Source organism: Gekko japonicus, unplaced genomic scaffold, assembly GCF_001447785.1.
Source record: "Gekko japonicus isolate JY-2015 unplaced genomic scaffold, Gekko_japonicus_V1.1 scaffold2503, whole genome shotgun sequence".
Classification (NCBI taxonomy): Eukaryota; Metazoa; Chordata; class Lepidosauria; order Squamata; family Gekkonidae; genus Gekko; species Gekko japonicus.
Window position 1 is genome coordinate 48,234 of NW_015167130.1, and position 22,183 is coordinate 70,416.

The 22,183-nt window shown below is 41.2% G+C and overlaps 1 protein-coding gene across 1 annotated transcript; it reads left to right on the forward strand.

Moving 5' to 3' along the window:
• The first annotated feature begins 7,773 nt into the window (after positions 1-7,773).
• On the forward strand, positions 7,774-16,966 carry LOC107111984 (vomeronasal type-2 receptor 26-like). The gene is made up of 6 exons (XM_015413039.1): positions 7,774-7,985; positions 10,649-10,940; positions 11,260-12,123; positions 13,046-13,273; positions 14,818-14,944; positions 16,065-16,966. The coding sequence occupies exons 1-6, from the start codon at positions 7,774-7,776 to the stop codon at positions 16,964-16,966; spliced, it is 2,625 nt and encodes an 874-aa protein (XP_015268525.1).
• Positions 16,967-22,183: the final 5,217 nt, after the last annotated feature.

Below are 22,183 nucleotides of genomic sequence, written 5' to 3' on the forward strand. Positions count from 1 at the left end.
TTCTAGCCGGTACTCATTTGCATATTAAGCAACACACCCCTAATGTAGCCAATCCTCCAAGAGCTTACAGTAGCTCCTGTAAGAAGAACTCTGTAAGCTCTTGGAGGATTGGCTACATTTGGGGGTGTGGCCTAATATGCAAGTTCTACCAGTGTGCTAATTCCTGGCTTTGGTGTCTGTTGCGGGCTCTGAGCTGAGGGTGTGGACGGATGGTTTGTGGAAGCAACAAGGACATCAACAGAATGGGCAGGGGGAATCCCAGCACAATACTGTCCACACAGCAGCATGCAGAGGTGGGTGTGTAGCCCAAAGACACTGCTTTACTCATGGGTAGCCCTAAATAACAGGGCAAACCTCCTCTAACCTGGATCAGAGACCCACAAAGTCAGACCAAAGAAGGCGCTCTTGGCCTGAAACACAGAGCTAGCCAACAGCTCTGCAAATGGGTTTCCATTTTCATGTTGATCAAGGCAGCCCTCAAAGCAGTCGCCAGTCTTCCCCTTCCACCCAGCAACGGTATGCATATGAAACAGTATCGAGTTCCACCAGGGCCCCGGTCACACGAGCGGGAAAATCTGCACTGGAAGGGAGGCATTTTAAAGGCAGAGCTAAAAGAAGCTCAGGAGTGCAATCTTACGGTCCCCCGCGGCTCTGTCCTCAGGCCGTTGGCAGCCAATCACACAAGGGAGGCAACAGCATGGTCCCAACGAGGCAACACGGCAGTACTGCGTTACTGCACATGCACGGGTCGCGGACAGCTGCTGGATGCCATGGGCTACCGGCGCGTCTCCGATCAGACACCCGCCCATGACGCTCATTTACCAGAAGCTACTACCTTTTCCCCAGTGCCTTTTAAATTCGCTTCTTCGGGCCGATGGTGCGGGTTGGAAATGTGTGTGCTGCGCTTCCTAGATGTTGCCGTATGATCGCGCTCATTTGATGCACCCTCAATCCATCCGTTTTGCGGGGCAAATTCTACCGTGTGACTGGGGCCCAGGAAGAGTATCTGCATTTCTAAATGCTATTCAGAGGCAGGGGAAACACTGGCCAAAGTGTGGTTTTTAAAAGCCGCACCAAAAAAGAGACGCTGTGGCCGTTGCTTCCCGGCACGATCAGATGCCGGGGAGGAAGAGACGATTGGGAGGAGGAGGGGGCGGGGCGTCGATCGAGAAGATGGAGGACGCATTCTGAGGAGGCTCCTGGACTCCCCCCCGAATTCCCTCTATAAAACGCTATTGACGGACGAACTCTCTCGCTACACGGCATGGGAAAGCTGAATAAACACAGACAGCAAACAACTAACTTCTCCAGTTCGCATCTGAAGAATTTTTTTCAACTTGAAAAGGCAAGCGGAAAAGCGCCAAGTAAAGATCGCGCGGCTGACAAAATGGCGGCGGGAAACGTTCCAACGGGCCTAGAAGCCGAAACACTTACTAAAAAAGACTTTTTCGATTCTATAAAAGAGCTGAAAACAGAAATACTCAATAACATGCAAGCTTTAATTAAACCGCTGACGGATCGGATGGACGAGATGCAAACCGCAATGCAACAAATCGCCCTCTCAGCAGACGCAGCCATGGAGGCGACCGTAAACAACCAGGAGGAAATAAGGTACCTTCATGACGCTGAAATATGGGCCAGAGAGCGCATTCTACTTCTGGAACATAGATCACGGGAAAAATTCCTTAAACTACGCGGTTTTCCTGAGCAGGCAGAGGGTGAGTCGGAGCTTACCTGTTTCTTAGCTGAATGGATGACTTCTGTGATTGAGTTTGAGGACAATGTTGAGCCTATGCTTACAAGGGCATATCGCCTTGGGAGTAACGCAGCAGACAAACGGAGAGGGCCCAGGGACATTATGGTGGAGTTCCTGGATCTGAAGGACAAGCAAAAAATCCTGCAAGCAACAAAAAAAGCAAAGAGCTTTAAGTTTCAAAACGTGGAAATAACCATCTTTCCAGACGTTCCACCCGAGGCCCTCCAGATCAGAAGAGTGTTGAAACCTATAACAGCTAAGCTGATCGAGAAAGGAGTTAAATACAAATGGGCCACTACGGGCTACTTGCAGGTCCGATATAAAGGGACTTTACATCAGGCAGCAGATCTGGAAGCTGGAAATGCTCTATTAAAGGCGCTTGGTCTGCAAGTGGATGAAGAAATGGAAATGGGGGACGATCCTGCAGGCAAAAAACGAAAACGCCCAGAGCAAGCTACTCCTAGTAGATGGAGCAGGCTGGCGTCAAGGAGAAGAATGAACTTTTAAAATGATCACTATATCAGGTTCTTCTTACAATACTTTATGTACAAAAAGCCATACAATCTTTTGGTAACATTGGTAAATGTTTGCGGATATCAATAATATCTTGACTTTTGAGAGAGCTCTATTGATATAAAAGAGGGAAGGGGGGGGGAGTTCTAGGTTTCTTCCTTAGGCTCCCTGATAATGTTGTTTCACTTTGTATTTTTCTTTATTTGTTTAGAATACTGTTTGACTATAGTCTCTAAATTTGGGCTATTACAGCTCAGTGCAGGGATTTTCCCTTCACACGGAGACTATTGGGGAAAGGGGGGAGGGGAGGGAGTTTGTGGGGTGTTATTAAAGCCTAATCAGAAAGGAAGGCTGTTACAGCTGGAGGAGAGGTTTTTCTTAATTCTAGACCTTTTGGAAATGTTTATAAATTGTTTGAATGGACAACGAAGTATAGTAGGTGATACATTTGTAAAGTTAGAAAGGAAAAAGGTATGGGGGGGTCTATCTTTTTGGGTTATTAAGTGTAATATGCATTATAGATACAAATTTAATGGCTGAATTAAATGTTATTTCTTTGAACTGCCGTGGTTTAAATAATTATGTTAAGGCCAAGTGCATTGCAAAAGAACTTCAGAGGCAAAGAACTCAAGTGGCCTTTTTACAGGAGACATATATTAAGAAAAAAGACATAAGAGCACTGCCCTCGGCCTGGTTTCCAACCCAAATATTAGCCCCGGGTTCAAGTAAGTCGAGGGGGGTAGCTATTGTAATTGCCAAGGACCTTACATTTAAATTAGAGGACACGCTGATTGATGAGGAAGGTAGATTTGTTTTTTTAAATGGAGTGCTAAATGACATGCAGCTGACCTTTGCTACCCTTTATGCACCTAACTCTAACCAATTAAGTTTTTTGAAAAAGGTCCTTGCACAACTCAAAATTTTTGCTAAAGGACATATAATTCTGGGAGGGGATTTCAATTATTTGATAAACCCTAACATAGACAAGTCATCTGCCTCTCGTTTTCATGCAACTAAGCATAAAAGTAAAACTCCTACGTCATTTCAGCAACTGGTAAATAAATATGAACTGAATGATATTTGGAGAACCCAGCATCAACAGGAAAGAGATTATACGTATTTCTCTAATAGATTTAGAACGCATACCCGTATTGACTATATATTTTTATCAAAAACTTTGTTAGGATACAACATTTCGACCTCAATTGGGAATCAGTTGTGGTCAGATCATGCCCCAGTTTGTTGTAAAATTCAAATGGCTATAGAGCAGCAAAGGAATTATAACTGGAAGTTTAATAAAATTCTATTATACGAAGCGAAAATTAAGCAATCTCTCCAAGGGCATCTTCAAGAATTTTTCAAAAATAATGTAACTAATGATGTCTCTAACACTACAGTATGGGAAGCCTCAAAGGCCTATATAAGAGGACAATGTATGTCATTGTTAGCACAGAATAAAAAGGGAAAAAAGAAAATACAATCTGAATTAGTAAACACAATTCAAATACTAGAAAGCAAGCATAAACTAACATGCAGTACTAAAATATATCAACGGCTGCAAAATGTACGAAAGCAGCTGGAAATGTTAGAAACTTCAAATATTTTTAAGACAAATTTTAGCTATTTTAAAAATAACACTACAAAGTCATCAAAGAGATTAAATTTTTTATCGTGGAGACTGAAAAAACAACAAGCGGAGAGGCATATTTCAGGGCTTCGAAATGAACAAAAGGAAATGCAATATTCCACTAAAGATATCCTTACGACATTGGAAGCCTTTTATAGTCAATTATATTCGACATCTAGGCCTAAAGAGGAAGACATGCAAGTCTTTTTTAACAAATTAGAGCAACTACCCAAACTTGACAACGAACATAGGGAAAGTTTAGAAGCCACCTTTTCGATACAAGAATTATAAACAGCAATCAAAGCACTGAAAAATAATAAATCCCCGGGCCCGGACGGGTTTATTAATGAGTATTATAAATCATTTTTTACGGTATTAAGCCCAACGCTATTGGAGGTTTGTAACTCAGTATTGGTCACGGGCAACATGCCTGAAACGTGGAAGAGAGCTAATGTTGTCTTGATCCCGAAAAAGGATAAAGATCTTACCAACCCGGCATCATATCGTCCAATAACATTAGCTAATACAGATTACAAAATTTTCACGAGTATGATTGCAGCAAGAGTTAAAAAAATCATTGGTCAGTATGTACACCAAGACCAAACGGGTTTTATAACCTCAAGGGATATCACGGATAATGTCAGGAAGACGTTGAACATTATTCATTTTGGAAAAACTCAAAAACAACAGCCTGCACTGATGCTTGCAGTGGATATCCAAAAGGCATTTGATTCTATAGAGATACCGTATCTAAAAACTTTATTTCGACATCTTAATTTTGGTCCGAGTTTTTGTAATTTAATTAATGCCATATATGATAAACCTCAAATCAGTATTTTAGTAAACGGGGCGTCCACTGTACCGATTACTCTTCAACGGGGGACAAAACAGGGGTGTCCCCTCTCTCCTTTATTATTTGTATGGGCTATGGAACCCCTTGCCTGTGCGCTTCGAGAGAATAAAAATGTTGAAGGTATTAAAATTGCGGGAAAAGAATTTAAGATCAGTATGTTCGCTGATGATGTTATATTGTATATTTCGTCTCCCTTGAAGTCACTAACAAACATTCAAGCAATATTTAATAGTTTTGGAAGGATAGCGGGTCTGTGTATTAACAACACAAAGTCATTGATTTATAATATAAATACTCCAACAATAACTGAGTTAGAGATTAAAGCTCAATTTAAATATCAATGGGTAGATAATTATTTTTCATATTTAGGGATTAAAATTCCGTTACAGTTAAAGGACTTAATTATTAAAGTAAATCATAAGGCCATTCATAAAGAAATTATGGGTAAGCTGCTCAAATGGAATACTAATACTTTCTCTTGGATAGACAGGGTGACTATCCTACGTTCGTATATTTTACCTAAATATATGTACTTATTTAGAACAATCCCAGTTTTTATTCCATCTAATTTACTTAAACGATGGCAAAAAGACATATATAGTTTTGTGTGGAAATTTAAATCACCACGAATTAAACAACTAACTATGACAAGACCAAGAAAGAAAGGGGGTATGGCCGCTCCGAATTTAATTATTTACTACAAAGCAACAGTGTTAGCATCCTTGATAAGACAGTATAATCCTGAATTTCAACTTGATTGGAAATGGATTGAAGAGAATACGACTTTAGACTCAGAGTTTCAATCATTGTTATGGAATTCTAGTTATCAAAAGGCTAAGGCAAAAGTTACCTCACCTTTTTTAAGAGATGTAATTAAATTATGGTTCCAAAATAAGAAGAGGCTTACCTCTAAGTTTTCGGTGATGAGTACTTTTTGTGGGCAATCCTGGTTCCCTCCAGCCAGGGACTCTTCTTCGTTTGGTTCCTGGAAAAAAGCTAAAATAACAAGGCTCATAGACATTATTCACAGGAAAAAAACTTTTAGAAAAAATTGATATTGAGAAAAAATATAGTGTACAACTAAAGTGGTTTGAGTATTTTCAGGTACGTCATTTTATAGAAACCTCAGACTTTAAGAATGCGCTTCAACAACCTCTTACAGAATATGAGCGTCTCCTCTATTTAGAAAAAAAGAAAAAGGGTCTTATTTCCAAAGTATATAATATCTTAACATCAGCACGGCAGTACGTTAAGCTCAGCTATCAAGAAATGTGGGAACGTGACACAGCAGTACAACTAACAGAGGAGAACTGGACACAAATCTGGAATACACATAATAAAATGTCTAACTCTCTGTACGTGCAAGAAGCGAATCTAAAGGTAGTTTTACGTTGGTACATGACCCCGGCCAAATTGACCCATATGATACCACAGCTTTCTCCTTTATGTTGGAAGGGATGTAAAGAAAAAGCCACTTTTTATCATTGTTGGTGGAAGTGCAAGCACATACATAATTTCTGGGTTCAAGTAGCAACACAAATTAAAACATTAACGGATTGGGAACCGCCGGTAAACCCAACTTTAATGCTATTAAACCTCTGGCCAAACGTGGCTATATCTAATGCTAAGAAACAGTTAATCAATTTATTATTTACTGCGGAAAAAATCCTTATAGCCAAGTTTTGGAAAAATAAAAGTCCTCCATCCTTACAAAGTTGGTTGCATAAGGTATGGGACATTTTTCTTTTAGAAAATTTTAATACTCTTCATTCTGAAATTCAGACGGAATGTGAGTTGATGAATCCTTTAAACATATGGTACCCCATTTTAGAAAAAATTGATATTGATAAGTTCGATTGGGAGACCGTTAGAAATGTCAAGTTCAAGTTGTTACTGTATAACTAAAGTGTATCCAAAGACTGAGACAAATTGATGTTTTGATGTTTTGATGTTTTAATTGTTTTAAAAGATTTAAAAGGTTAGGACTTTCCCAATTTTGGAATTTTTAGATATATATTTTGATGTATCTTTATGTATTCTACTTTTTGAAGCTGTACAACTTCCTGATGTTTGGTTATTTGTTTGTTTTATATTAAAAATAATAAAATTTATTTCAAAAAAAAACGATTGGGAGGAGGAGGTGGTTCTTTTTTGCTGCGGGGTTTGGCGGGGAGGGGTGGATTGGGAACGGGCTGGGAACAGGCGCAGCACAATTCCCAGATGTTGCTGTGGGATCGCGCCCGTTTGCTGCGGCCCCGATCCGTCCCTCTCCTGGCCTAAAACGTCTCGTGTGAACAGGGCCAGAGTCCACCTGATGAATAGCCCTTCAGAACTTCACCTAGCCCTTTTTGTGTGATACCTGTTCTTATAATTCCACTTAATTTAATTGGACTTACTTCTGAATCAGCCAATTTAGGAATACAGTCCACAAAAATGAAATATGTCCTTCTGCCTCTAAACATCAAACTGAAGGCTAGTTCTTGGGCTCTAACTTTGCTATTGGTGTTTGCTCACCAGGGACGTCTGAAAGCCAGAGGCAACTTTGAACCACTTAGGAGCTGAGGAAACTATTTGGATCAGATGGGGAGGGGGCGAAACCCATATTTGCTACAAACGTTGCTACTAAGAGCTCAAACTCTGTAGACATAATTATTTCCCACTGGAATTAACAGAATTGCTGTAATTTATCAATCTGGACAAAGTTGTGGTGGTGTTTCAGAAAGCACAAAAAAAATAAAGGAACATGTTTAATAGTGATTACTACAACCCCTGTGTGCAATTGATAGCTGTTCAAAGGGACTGCATCAGTTGGATCATGAGTGTTTTGCTTTGCTAGACTAGAAATCAGAGTGTTGACACTGCTGCAGACATTCTGAAACTCTGCAATAGGGAGATGGAAACATATACTCCTTTTTAAGTAACTTAAGCGGACTTAGCCACTCTCCAAGGGAGCTTGAGTAAGACAGCATAATGCTACAGATAGACATGGAGAGGTTGGATCCTGAAACGAGCATTTCCGTCCAAATGTCGGAGCTAGTGGTGTTGCTGGTGCTTCTGCCTTGCATTGCATGCAAAGTAGATACAATGGCATGCTCCAGAGAGGAGATCCATATTCCTCATGAATGGTACCAACCAGGGGATTTCCTCATTGGTGGGATTGTTTCTCAATTCAGCTACCACGTACACGAACAAAAGTTTGAAAATGATTTTCCTCAAGAGACGTTTGAATTCACAGAGTAATTATATATTTTTCTCCTCAATTTTATTTTGAATCTAATCCCCAAAAAACTGAGATATGTAACGAACAGCATATAGAACTGATCCATGCCAGTACATAACTTTTTCTTTTTCTTTCTGAATCTTATTAATTTCTATTTGCAGCAGTACATATGGGTTTTCTTCTCCCGCGTGTGTGTGTATGTGTGTAAAATACTGTCAAGTCTCAGCTGACGTATAGCAACCCCAACAAGGGGCTTTTAAGGCAAGTGAAAAGCAGAGGTGGTTTCCCTATGGCTGCCAGGTGGAAGGTCTCCAGGTCCCACCTGGAGGCTGGCAACCCTAGGTTTTCCATTGCCTTCCTCTGCAGATGGTGGCCTTTCGTGGTCTCCCTTCCAAGCACCAAGCCTGCTTAGCTTTCAAGATCTTACAAGATTGGTACATAGCCTGCTGCCTCCCCACCCTTCTTCTCCCATACTGAAAACTTTGTATATTGTAGTGAGCAAAGAGCAGGGCAAGAGTTAGAAATTTGTTTGCATATTTGCTTGCTTTTAATTGACTACATTTCCATACAGTGAGATAGGAATATGCCTAATTTAGAAAACTGGAAGTCAGGGAAACTGGAGTGGGGGGGAAATATATATACCCTTCAGTATTCCAGTGCATATGACATTGGAAAATAATTGTGGAAATCACAATGGAATTGCAAACAGAGCTGTGTACAGAGTTTTCAATGGGACACTAAAAAAAAGATTGTTCAGACTGATAAAGGTGGGTTCTGAGGTAGGGCAATGCAGAAAGCATAGGAGTTGGGGAAACTGCTACACTTAGTACCGAAAAAACGTTGTTGAAACTGCCCTACAGATTACCAAGTGTTGCAATCGAATGCACTGGAAAAAGAGAGTAGAGGAAGACTAGGCCCCATGCTTGTTGCACATGATATAAGGAAAGGTTTCTAGACAGGATATGTGCTTGCCCTTTGTGTTAATTGTGGCTTCCAACAATATTACAACAATACATTGCACACAGTGGTTCTTGCTGTGTCTTTTTAATGAAGTTATTCTTAGCTTAAAAGATGGTCTAGTCATTCCCTTTTGCAAATGTGTACTTCTCTGTTACTTTCTGATAGACTCTGTTTCGGGGAGGGAAGGAAGCATGGTGTGGCCAGAAGCTAAGCAGGACCGGTACTTGGAAGGGAGACCAACCAGGACAGCACTGTGGAAGAAGGCAATGGCAAACCACCTCTGCTTCTCCCTCAAAAGTGCTTGGCTGGGGTTGCTCCAGCTTGGTTGCTATTCAACAACACTTTGCACACACATGTTTAATGTAGTTTTGATTTTGAACATTTCATTGTTATTACAATAAGAAGAAAACAATGTGTCTGATATGTAGAGAGTAAAACCATTCACCCCATGTGGTATATGTTGCTTCCTTCTCGGTGTGGCACAACCCAAAAGTAGGTGGCACTTTGAGATTTCACTTCTATGGTGGCATCTGCTTTCAGGGGACTAGAATTAATTCAAGAGAGGTATGAAGTGGGCAAGTAAGTTGTTTGTTGTAATTCTTGGATGGGGGAAAGAAAGTATTGGCTGTCTTTGGGAAAGTAGATCAAACTGTCAAGTAGTAATGCAACCCTTGATGTGACATGATAAATAAGCCAAATATATCAATAATGTTTAGCAGAGAAAAGTATGGACACCACAACCTTACTTTCATGTGAAGGATCATTGGTTGAGACCTTCTCCCACAATTTTACACACACTGGTTCTACAATTTTACACACTTACTGGCCCAAAGGCCTCAGTAAGAAAGGAGATTGGCTCAGTGTAACCATATGTGAGTTGAGGCATCTAAGCTCATTGATTTACTAGGGTGTAGCTCTACTTATTTATTTAGTAGGGTGGCTCAAGTAGTTAAGACGCTGAACTGCAGATCGGAAGGTCGGTGGAAGATTGGTAGTTTAGCAGTTCGAGACCTGAGTGCTGCAAGATGGAGTGAGCTCCCGTCTGTGGTCCAAGCTCCTGCCAACCTAGCAGTTTGAAAGCAAGAAATTGCAAGTAGATAAATAGATACCACTTTGGTGGGAAGGTAACAGTGTTCCGTGCACCTTGGCATCCAGTCATGCCAGCCACATGACCACAGAAATGTCTCTGGACAGAACTGGCTCTTTGGCTTGGAAACCGAGATCAGCACCGCATCCCTAGAGTTGGATTCCACTGGCTTTCGAGCAAGGGAAACCTTTTCCTTTACTCAGCTCTACTTCAGGTTGTCCTCTGAAGCATTTTGCCCACAAGTCACTCAATAAGAAAACACTTACTGCCACTACTCCAACCTGGTTCTGCAATTGTAATCCTGCCCTATGAAGGGATGTCCCCTTTCATACATAAGCCTAGATCATCAACCTCTGACTTGCTGGGGCTCAGTTTCAGCTTGTTTTCCCTAAGCCACTCATCTGTGGCATTCAAATACTGGCGATTGACAGGGGAAGCCATTTCTGGGGTTTGATGAGGAAAAATATACAACTAGGTGACATTGTTCCCCCCCCCACACACACACACACACCTCAGACAGAGTGTTAACATGAAAGTGTATCCTTACAGTGATGTAATTTATTTAAAAGCTCAATATATTTAGAAATGTCCTTGCGTGATTTGGTGAAAGAAGCATTTAATTCTCTTTGAAGAATGATAACAAAGTTTTACCAGCACCCCTTGGCCTTGGCCTTTGCTGTCAACGAGATCAACATGGATTCCAAAATCTTGTCCAATGTCACACTCGGGTTCCAGATCTATGACACATACAATGATGATAAGATGACCTACCGCACCACTCTGGATCTGCTCTATAAATCCCATAGATATGTTCTGAATTATGGATGTGACACGCACAAAAACCTGATGGCTGTCGTGGGGGGACTTGGTTCTGATGTCTCCTTCCACATGGTGGACATTCTAAGTCTCTATAAAATTCCACAGGTAGGCTGTGTGCATGGAATAATGAAAGATTTTGATATGTAAACACATATCTTACTGGGAATGGCTCAAACGCACAGATCTATCTATCTATCATCTATCTAGGTGAAAAATTGTTTTGAACTCAAAGAAATATAATCAGATGGAAACTTGTTCTGAAGTGGTAGATGGTGTTGTGGTGGAAATGCAATGCAAGGTGCTTTTAATAGATATTTCTGCATAACTGTTACTCAGAAATTGCCCCATATTCCTATTTTCAAAACATTCAGTGGTAAACAGGCACCGGAAAATGCATTTCAAATTTCTCTTTTTGTTTCCTTAGCTCACATATGGGTCATTTTCTCAAGTGGAGAGGGGCAACTCAAAGTCCCCTTCCTTCTATTGCATGGTTCCCAGTGAAGCCCATCAGTATGTGGGGCTCATTCGATTACTTCAGCGCTTTGGATGGACATGGGTTGGGCTCTTTGCCATGAATGACGATAGTGGAGAACACTTCATTCACGAAATGGAGCCATTGCTTTTCCAACATGGAATTTGTGTGGCCTTTGCAGAAACAATGATAAAGCAAGGCCACTGGAATACCTTCGGGGATGCCATAGATTTATTTTCAAATGTTTATCCAGCTTTGGTAGACAGCAAAGCCAATACATTTATCCTCTATGGAGAAACTATGACCATTATTGCATTGACCACATTTCTATACCTAGGTAATCATGATTTACTGGAAAACACTTCATTTGGAAGGGTGTGGATTATGACAGCCCAGACTGATTTTGCATTAGCGGCCCTTCAAAGGGCCTGGAGTCTTGAATTCTTCCAGGGTTCAATTTTCTTCTCCATTCACTCACAAGAGCTTGTAGGGTTCCAGAAGTTTCTTCAAAGCATAAACCCTTATTGGACACAAGGTGATGGATTTCTCAAGGATTTCTGGGAACAAGCATTTGACTGTCCTCTAAATTCCCAAGACTCATCTCAGATTCATGGAACTGGTACTGGGCAAGAGAAGCTGGAGAGTCTTTCTGGGCCTGTTTTTGAGATGCAGATGACTGGCCACAGCTACAGCATCTATAATGCAGTCTATGCCATAGCCTATGCTCTGCATGTCATGTGCCTCTCTTGCTCCAAGCACAAATCCATGCTGGGTGTCTGCAAAATCAAAGGCCTTCAACATCTCCAGCCTTGGCAGGTAACATCGTCCCAATGTAAGGTCTTATTTCTTTGAACATATAACTACCATGTGAGCATTCCTCCATCTTTCTCCAACATGTATAGTTATTGAATTCATTTCCAAAGGATGTACTGATGGCCACAAGCAAAGATGCCTTCATCAGCGGAGTGACTGCTCAAAAGTGACCACACAAACTGATTAAGGATTTTTTTTAGAAAAAGCTTTCTTCAGGAACTAACTTAGTAGACAGTAAAGAGAAGAGACAGAGTGACACACTCATATGCACATGAAAAATGCCAAAACAAAAAATAGATGGACCCAGGGCTTTTTTTATAGAAAAAGCCCAGCAGGCACTCCTTAGCATATTAGGCCATACCTCATGCCTTCCCTTGGCTTGCCCAAGCACCCCTCGGCTGCGGGGAGCCCGAGCAAGCCCTCCTTTGAAGGGAAGGGAAGGCAGTTTAAATTGCCTTCCCTTGGCTTGCCTGGGAGCCCCGCAGCTGCATGGAGCCCAGTCAAGCCGGCCCTTGGACAGGTCTGGTAAGGCTTGGGTAGGCATTTAATGTCTCCCTGATCCTTCCAGGCCTGCCCGCCTCAGAGTCGCTGGGGGGGGTCACTCTCCAGGCCTTCTTTCTGTAGCAACACACGCAGAGGTTTTGGCTGTCGTAGGCTTGGCCAACTCTGAAGCCAGCCGGAATTCCGTTCCTGTGCATTTCTGCCCAAAAATAGTCCTGGGTGAACCATTCGTCTGACCCAGGAAGGCTCTTATGTTCTATACTTGTAACATATTTTTAGAACAACTGTGTGGTACTTTGCTTTCTGCCACAGGAAAAAAAAATGATTTGTCAAGCTGTGTATGGAACAATATCAGTAAAGAAAGCAGTTTGTAAATCTCAGAATAGATCGCCAGCATGATTTTTAAAACATCTTTTCTTTCTAGCTCCACGAATTCCTTCGACACATTTCATTTAACAACTCTGCAGGAGAAGTGGTGTCTTTTAATTATAATAAGGAAATAGGAGGTGGCTTTGATATCATGAACTTGGTCACATTCCCCAACAAGTCTTTTGATAAAGTGAAAATTGGGAAGGTGGATCCAGATGCTTTTGAAGGAGAGGAATTGATCATTGATGTGGACAGAATTGTGTGGCAGAGCCAATTTAACCAGGTATATATTCTGGGATGTTCACAGAGGCGCCTCTGGCATTGGGTCAGAGACTCCAAGATTGGGGGGGGGGGTTCCTTTCCTGTATAGCAGGACAGCAGGACTCTTATAATGGATGACTTTATAATGTTATGAATTTGACAAAAGCAACGTAGCAACAGAGTGTCAAGTATCTCCAGTCATAGCCATTTTTTAAAAAAATGTATGTGTTCTACATGTGTGCATACTGTTGATTATATTTTGTATATTTATTGAAATTTGGTATGTTTATGAACGAATCAGATATATTTCTGAATAGCTCTGCCAGTGGTAAAAAGTTCATGCTGAGCTTCTGTTTCCCTTCCTGTTTGCAGCTTGGCTAGAAGTGCAAGTCTTTTGCTGCTCGGCAAAGACAAGAGCCAAGGGTTCTTAGTCTTAAACTGTAAATTAGCTAGCCAGTAGTTCTAGGAACAGTCCAGGAGTTTGCATTGTAAACTTGCTTTTTTCTTCTTCTTTTCTATAAACCATTTTAGGCCTCCATTGGAGGGGTTTTGATTTATATGCCTAAATATATAAATGCCTTGATTTGTTCTATAGAATGAGCCACTATGCTGAGTAGTCTGTTGCGTGTATGTATTGGATATTTTGCAAGGTTGCACTACCCAGCATAGCTAATATTACTGCTATATGCTTGTCCACATCCCTCCTTCTTTCAGCTTAGTGGAAATAAAGCTCTTTGAATAATAAAACTTTTATCATCCTGACCATATAAATTCTGAAAAGCATTCAACATTTATTTTGCTATCTTTAGTACCTTAATATGCACAACTCAATCACTAGATTTTCATTGAACAATGAAATTCTTCCCTTTACTGTTTAGTTTGTTCCACTGTGCGATCTCAGTCTCTCCTTTCACTGGAGGATCAGTGTTAAGGGACATTTCTGCTCCTTCGTCCAACTTTACTAAGTCATGGAGACCAGTTCTCTCTCTGGACTCATAATTTGCTTCTCAGCCCAAAGGCTTCTTGCTGCACATGGGGCTGGAAAAGATATGGGGCTAGTTCCATTGTCTCATCACTGGTAAAGTTGTTATGCTTTGCTGCTCAGGCCAAAAAAAAAGAGCAAGCAGACAAGAAAACTACAATTTTAAATTCACTCTGCGCCGATAACCCTATTGGGTATATGGGATAACCCTACTGGGTATTAATTCAGCAAAGTTTCCTAATTAAGGATCAGTGGAACCACATGTGGTTAAACCCATTTCAATCCAGTATATTGCAACAAAGAACTTACTTTTATTGTATTTTAGTCCTATTTAGGTGCTGCTTTGTAGGAGAAAACAGAAAACAGAAGCAAATTCTAAGTAATTCCTATTACAAGTGACTGACTAATCCAGCAGTATGTGTTTTAAGTATGAAGTCATAGGTGTGTCCCTGGCTTGCTTTCGCAGGACAGAATAAAGACATTTCAGTCCCCCTAATGATTGGGTGGGGATCATCATGACCATTAACAAAAAACCCCACAAACTCATGTCTTCCATACTAAATTCCTTCCATTGTGTTGGATAGGTAGTGCCAATTTCACTGTGCAATGACTACTGTCCCCCTGGTTCTCAGAAGCAAAAGAAGGAAGGGGAGCAGTTTTGCTGCTACAATTGTGTTCCATGCCCAGCTGGAAAGATATCCAACCAGAAAGGCAAGTGATGTAATGTGTTCCATTTATTCCAGCATATGATGTTAATTCTCAAGTGGTAACTGATGAAAGTGTGACAATGGATTGTATCATCCAGCCCAAAGATTAGGCAAATTTTGCCACATGGTCAAAAATCCAGGAAACTCCATGTTTTTAAGAGCTGTCAGATCACCCTTCCTGATGTGGTTCATAAGTAATGAGAAAATCAAGTGAAGTCTATGCATCTGTGAATCACATTTTAGCTGACAACAGGGAAGAATGTAAACAAATTTCACAAATGTGTTCTTGAATCCAGGGCTCTGGTTTTTCATGACACTGAAGTCATTGTTGTTTCTTGGATATATGTTTTAAAAAATCATAGAAATATTTGCTGGGATCCTAAGCTTTACATTCATTTGCACTTTGCCTTCTCCATGGTGGATATTACACAGTATTCTATAGTGAAGTGCTTTTCAGATCATTGAAACAGGCTGGTGTTAGAGAGAGCACCTAGAACAGGAGGAGCATGAAACCTAGTGGATGACCGCACAACAACTGGATCGCTCAGCAGGTTTTGATACCATCAAAACATAACATCCTACAGGGCTGCCTCTCAGTACTGGAACTAAGGCAAACAAAACTCACTTAAGGATTGGAAGAAAGGATTATAACCTCACAAAATGCAAGAAGTGAACCTCAAGATTCACGATCATCAATACATGTGTGATCTATTCCTTGGTGTTAGGTGTACCTGAAGTACCTAGTTTGGAATGACATCCATAACCAACACATTCATATTATGAATGCAACCTTCCTGTGTGTTTATTCATTAAAAAATGTTTTCCCAGTGTTATAACTGACATTTTATTAGGTGTGTTTAAATATAAATAATAATGCTTTAAGCACAACAAATATATGTCATGTACATAATAGCAAGAAAAGTGACACCAGAAATAACTGAAATGTGTGTAAGAATTTTAAAATGACTTTATGTGATGATGTCCAGAACTAGAACCAGCAATGAGAAATCAGCATTAAGAAAGGCTTTGATATTTCCACAACATCAACTACAATTGGAAGTAAATTGGTATATGTGTTGGCACTGAAAAAGCACATTTTCTTTTCATTACTCTTTCTTTCTTAGATATGGAGGACTGTATCAAATGCCCAGAAGACCAATATCCAAGCAAGGACCAAGATCAATGTTTTCCTAAGACAATAAGCTTTCTGTCTTATGAAGAACCTCTGGGGATCATTTTAACCTCTGTTACCATTTCTTTTTCAGTAATCACTATATTGGTGCTGGGAATTTTTATTAAGCACAGAGATACGCCCATAGTCAAAGCCAACAACCGGGATATCACCTGTGCTCTGTTAATCTCTCTCTTTTTCTGCTTTGTTTCTTCTTTGCTCTTCCTTGGACAACCTACCAAGGTGACCTGCTTCCTCCGGCAATCTGCTTTTGGCATCATATTCTCCGTGGCTGTTTCTTGTGTCTTGGCCAAAACCATCACTGTAGTTGTAGCTTTCATGGCCACCAAACCAGGATCTGGGCTGAGGAAGTGGGTAGGAAAAAGAATGACCAACTTCATTGTTCTTTCCTGCTCCATTATCCAAATCTGCATTTGCACAGTGTGGCTAGGAACTTCTCACCCTTTCCCAGATTTGGACACCAAGTCAATGACTGAAGAGATCATAGCAGAATGTAATGAAGGGTCTGTCGTCATGTTTTATATTGTTCTGGGCTACTTGGGACTTCTGTCCATCATCAGCTTGACTGTGGCTTTCATTGCCCGAAAGTTACCAGACAGTTTCAATGAAGCCAAGTTCATCACCTTCAGCATGCTGATGTTTTGTAGTGTTTGGCTCTGTTTTGTTCCAACCTATCTGAGCACCAAAGGGAAATCCATGGTAGCTGTGGAGATCTTCTCTATCTTGACCTCCAGTGCTGGGTTATTGGGCTGTATCTTTTCCCCCAAGTGCTACATTATTGTTTGGAGGCCTGAGCTGAACAAAAGGGAAAACTTAATGCAGAGAATGAATTAATAAATCTTGCCCTCCTGTGATTTCTTCTGCTTCTCATTCAGTATCTAATTATCAGTAATTTTCATTAACACAGGAAGTTATGTGGATTTGCTAGAGAACAGAGCAGGCCTACCTCTCATCTTATCTAGGAAAAAACCCATTCATCTGTCCATCTCTTTGTCCTTCCCTTTGTTCATCTTTCTCTTTATTTCAAGCATAGATGCTCAGAAAATAAATTTTGGTGGCTCAATCCTGGCCACCACCTTCAGGATGACCATGGCAGATGGAGTGTCAAAGATGAAGGAAATTGGGATACCCTTGCCTACACAATCCCGAGAAACATTCACTTACCTGAAATTAGAACTAGGAGGCTCAGCATTACCCTCTAGCTTCAGATTGACCATAAGAACTGTTGTGCCCAAAATGAGGGGAACTCGAACGTCGAGCCCTCAGTTATTTCCACAAACCTCCCCATTCCCAATGGAAGCTCAGGTTGTTTGTGTCAGGCATAACTCAACCAAAAGTAAAGCTAGGAGCCTCAAAATCGGTCATTGGTTCAGAGATTATCATTTTTGGCAAGTGATTGCAATGATCATCTCGAAGCCTGTGGCCAATTTAAGGCAGGGGAGGTTGTTCAGATTCCCTTAATTGTTGGCCCTGTAGTTCCCTTCATCCTCTTGAAGCAGGTGGACAATTTTGAAACATCTAGTTTTATTTTCTGATGAATTAGGCCTGTCAGAGACAAATATAGCTTCCAGTGCCAGAAGTGGTGAAGGGGTTGTTTCTGTACGTCTAGATGTTCCAATTCCCATTACATTTGTCATTGTAATACCCATGATAAAGCAGCAGCCAGTGTCCAATATTAAGTCTCCTGCCTTTATTTTTAGAGGTATTATACATGCAACAAACAGACTGGCTGGCAGATGGACAGAAGGATGGACAAAGGAATGGACAGATTCTTTTTTTTAAGTCCCCGAAGGGGATTTTTTATTGCATTTTCTATAGACTACAAACTACAATGAAAAAAGGGAGGGGACAAGTACATCTAAGGGAGAAAGGGGAAAAAACCCACTACTAACTAAAACCCCAAGTATAGGAGATCATTTCAGTCGCTTATATCAGTATTAGTCTAAAAATGTTAAAATCGCATTGAACATGGTCGATTAAGCTATGATATTAATCTTCATATCGATTAGTTACACTGTTTTAAGAGAGTCACTAGAGCGTCATTGATAATAAAAGCTTATAAGGCACTATTCAGAGTTCTTCAGTCATTATTTTGTTTTATCTTTTCTTATCCTCAATTGATAATCTCGTTTGGGGGGCGCCACCCCCTTTTCAGAAGCAGAGTCCTCATCAGAAGAATCCTCACTAGGTTTGCTGTCCTCATCCTCTCTGCCATCCTCTCTCGAATCTCCCAGTTGCAGTCTTAGAAACTGACAGACTTTAGAAACAGAGTCATTTTCTTCTTCTTTTTTATCCTTTAATTTGAAAAGGTTGAGCTCAGGAATCAACCACCTATAAGGAATGCTGTTTGTTTGCAAGAACATAATCAGGTCCTTATATTTCTGTCTCTTTTTTCTTATTTCAAAAGGAATATCTTTTAGAATTCTGATGGTGTTGTCTCCAATTTTAAGGGTGCTCCTGATGTTGCTTTCAGTATTTGATCCTGCACATGTCTCTTCGAGAATCTTACCACTATTTACACAGACAGATTATTTTCCTTAATGTATACAGAATAGGCTGTATAAGCCACATCCATTTCGCTTATAAGATAGTCCATTTTTAAATCTGCAATTGGGGCAAGCGCATCAGAAGTTTTTTCAGATTCTCATCTTTAGCCTCAGGGACACCTTGGAACCAGAGAACTAAGTTGGTTTTTTCCATTTGTAGCTTCATGAGCTGATATTCATCAGAAACTTTGCTCCCTTTTTTTGGTAGTTTCATTCAGTTGGAGCTGCTCAGCTGCAAAATTTTGGTTTAATGTTGTCAGCTGTTGATTGATATTCATCATCTGATCCAGTAGAGGGAACAAAAAGTCTGCTAGACGCTTAGAAAACTCTGTGATCTTCCAGTCGGGGGCTCATGGTTCCAGTCGGTTCCAGTTTCGCCTGCCTTTCTTTCTCCACTTTTCTCAGTGCCATTTTTATGGATTGTTAACTTTTAAAAACTTTTGCTAAAGTCTTTGCAATTCGGCCAAGCACTTTTTCACGCTCTCGTGTACTTATCAAAACAGATTTTAACGCTTATAGTTCTGCCCCCCCTTGGGAGATCATTGTTTTACTCATGCATATGGGGGGCCCCTCCCCTGCTCACTAGTCTTGCTGATCCTGGGGGGCTTTCTTTTATCATCCTGGTGTTTGCGTTAAACTCAACTCACTGTTCATTGGTGGGCTGGAGACCTCACCACAGGTACGTTTACAATGCCTGATCTCCAACGCTTGTTCCAGTTGGCATCTCTAGTTCCATTTGGATGCCCAACGGCTGGACCAGAGGGGTGAAGAAGTGCCTCAATTCTCCAGCATCACACTGGTGAAGAGGCCACCCCTCAAAAGCCCCATGGCTAGAAGCCTTTCAACAAAGCTCCGGGGGTGTGTGTGAGCGAACAATCACCCTCCCTCCAAACCGCTGATGCGCGGATTGCCTCCCCGAGAGGTCTGGGGAATGCGTCCGCTAGCGGGATGCCATTAAACTGGAATGGACAGATCCTTTTATTAAGGATGATGAGAACTGCTGCTGCTTGCTCAGCTCTCCAACCCCACACCACACTATCCTGGCAATATTTAACTGTACCTTGAATACTGAAGAAGCAGTTCTTCATCCTACCAAAAGAGCTGCAGAGTACCAGATAAAGTAACAATAGTGATCATCTTTAATTGGTGAGCTGTACCCAAAATTAGGTTTATAGGAATCAACATACTCTACATTTCTCCCCATTGGCAGCCCCAAGTGGCTTCCAGCATTCTTCTCTCCTCCATTGTATCCTTCCAGCTTTATGTGGTGGGTATGGCTGAGAGTGTTTGACCCACCATAACTTAGCCAGAAGTATGTGGCATTAGAACATATATCTCCTTGACCCTAATCTGACACTCCAACCAATGTATCTGATAGGGAAGTTGTTATATTCCCTTTATTTTGTAAAGGAGAGGATATTTTCCACCTTCCAAGTCTGCTGCCTTCTAGCACTATTTCTCTCTCCCCCCCCCCCACTGACTTTTGGCAACCTCTAGTGAAAATAAGTATGCCATGGCTGACTTTTCGCAGCCCCTATTGGAAATAAGTATATCATCCCCAACTTTTTTTGCTTGGTAGATCACAATGCAGAATCTGTGAATCAGTTTTTCAGCCCTCAATGTTGTGCTGCTGTCTGAACAGAATGTCTCTCCATGATAAAAAGCCTACATGGGAAGCTGCAGATCTTCCCTCCTGCACCCAATCATCCTGGCTCCAGACTGCTCAAATCTCATGAGCAAATATGAAATATCAAGTCCAGACAATTCCAGCTGACACTTCTTTAGTTTTCATGTTAGGCCTGCCTACCTCTGGATACTGCAAGTAACCCAAAGTAGTAATATGGTGGCCAAGATGTGTGTCTATGTCTGTCTAGCACAGGGAAATATGTGTATACAGTTGTGTCTGAATCATGTCATTTCTTAGCCAACTTGAAGATGGACAGGTACGTTTCTGCCTACCAGCAAGAAGCTGGGAAGGACAGTAGTCAGAGAGGCTGGGGGGTTTCTGCACTCTGGAGGGATCTAAGTATTTTACGGACTAAGAGGATAGCATTTCTGTCCAAGATGGGAGCAAGGAGCACCTCTCGCAGGCCTTGGCAGTAGCCAGGGCAGGAACTAAAAGGACCTGGTAAAAGATCCAAGTGGAGAAAGCAGAGAAGGGTTTTCCTAGGGAAGTCAATTGTCTTATCTGGAGCTTGCTCATATCTATCAAACCAAGCTGCCAAGTCCACACTATTCAAATTGACACTTTTGGCAATCATTTTAGGGATATCTACCACTGGATACCACAAGCAACCAGAAGTAGAAAGGTGGTAGTCAACATGTGTGGAACTAAAAGGACCTGGTAAAAGATCCAGGTGGAGAAAGCAGAGAAGGGTTTTCCTAGGGAAGTCAATTGTCTTATCTGGAGCTTGCTCATATCTAACAAACAAAATCAATACCAAGCTGCCACGTCCACACAATTCATGACACTTTTTGGTGATCATTTTAGGGATATCTACCACTGGATACCACAAGCAACCAGAAGTAGAAAGGTGGTAGTCAACATGTGTGTCTAACACAGTGGAATGCGTGTATGTGGTTGTGTGTACATCATGACAATTCTTAGACAACCTGTCATGCAACTTTTAGAGAGAGGCTGGTGGGTTTGTTAGACCTTGGAGAAAAAGAATGGTCTACAGAGAGTCCATTGCTCCATAAAAACACTTTGAATCATGAAGTAAGTTTCTATGTCCTGGAAGGGCTCTAAGGAAACTGAGGAAAGGCACGTGAGAACATGTATTTATTTATTTATAACTTATTTTTATACATAGTGGAGACTCAAAGTGGCTTCCCCTCCAGCATTTTACTCTCACAGCAACCACCATGTGAGGTAAGTTAGGCTAAGAGAGAGTAAGGAGTGCAAGGTCACTCAGCAAGGTTCAATAAACAGCAGTGTGTGTACTAGTCACACACTCTCAAGCAAACCGACCTAACATGGTTGTTATGATAATACAATAGAGGTGAGGAGGACAATGGAAGCCACTTTGGATCCCCATTTGGGGAAAAGGTAGAGTATGGATGAAATTAAGCAATTCAAACCTGGGTCTTTCAGATCTAGTCACACACTCTAACCCCACACTCTGCTGTCAACATCTGTATATTTCATGTAGTTCATCAATTTAGAAATCACAGCAATTAAACCTTCATGAAGTCTCTCCCCTACACACATGTGTGTAAAGTGCTGTCAAGTCAAAGCTGACTTATGGCAACCCCACCAAGGGGCTCTCAAGGCAAGTGAGAAGCAGAGGAGGTTTACCATTGCCTTCCTCTGCAGAGAGAGACTTAGTCGTTGTCAGACTCCTGCAGCAATCAGTTCCCAACAACTTTCATACAAAGGAGTGAAGTTTATTGAGACACTGAAGTATGCAGATTATCTTTACACATCTCGTGTTAGAACTGGCAATAAGCGTTCAGAGCAAGTAGATATATATAATTCAAGAGAGTCCCCTGATGGCCGAGAGCC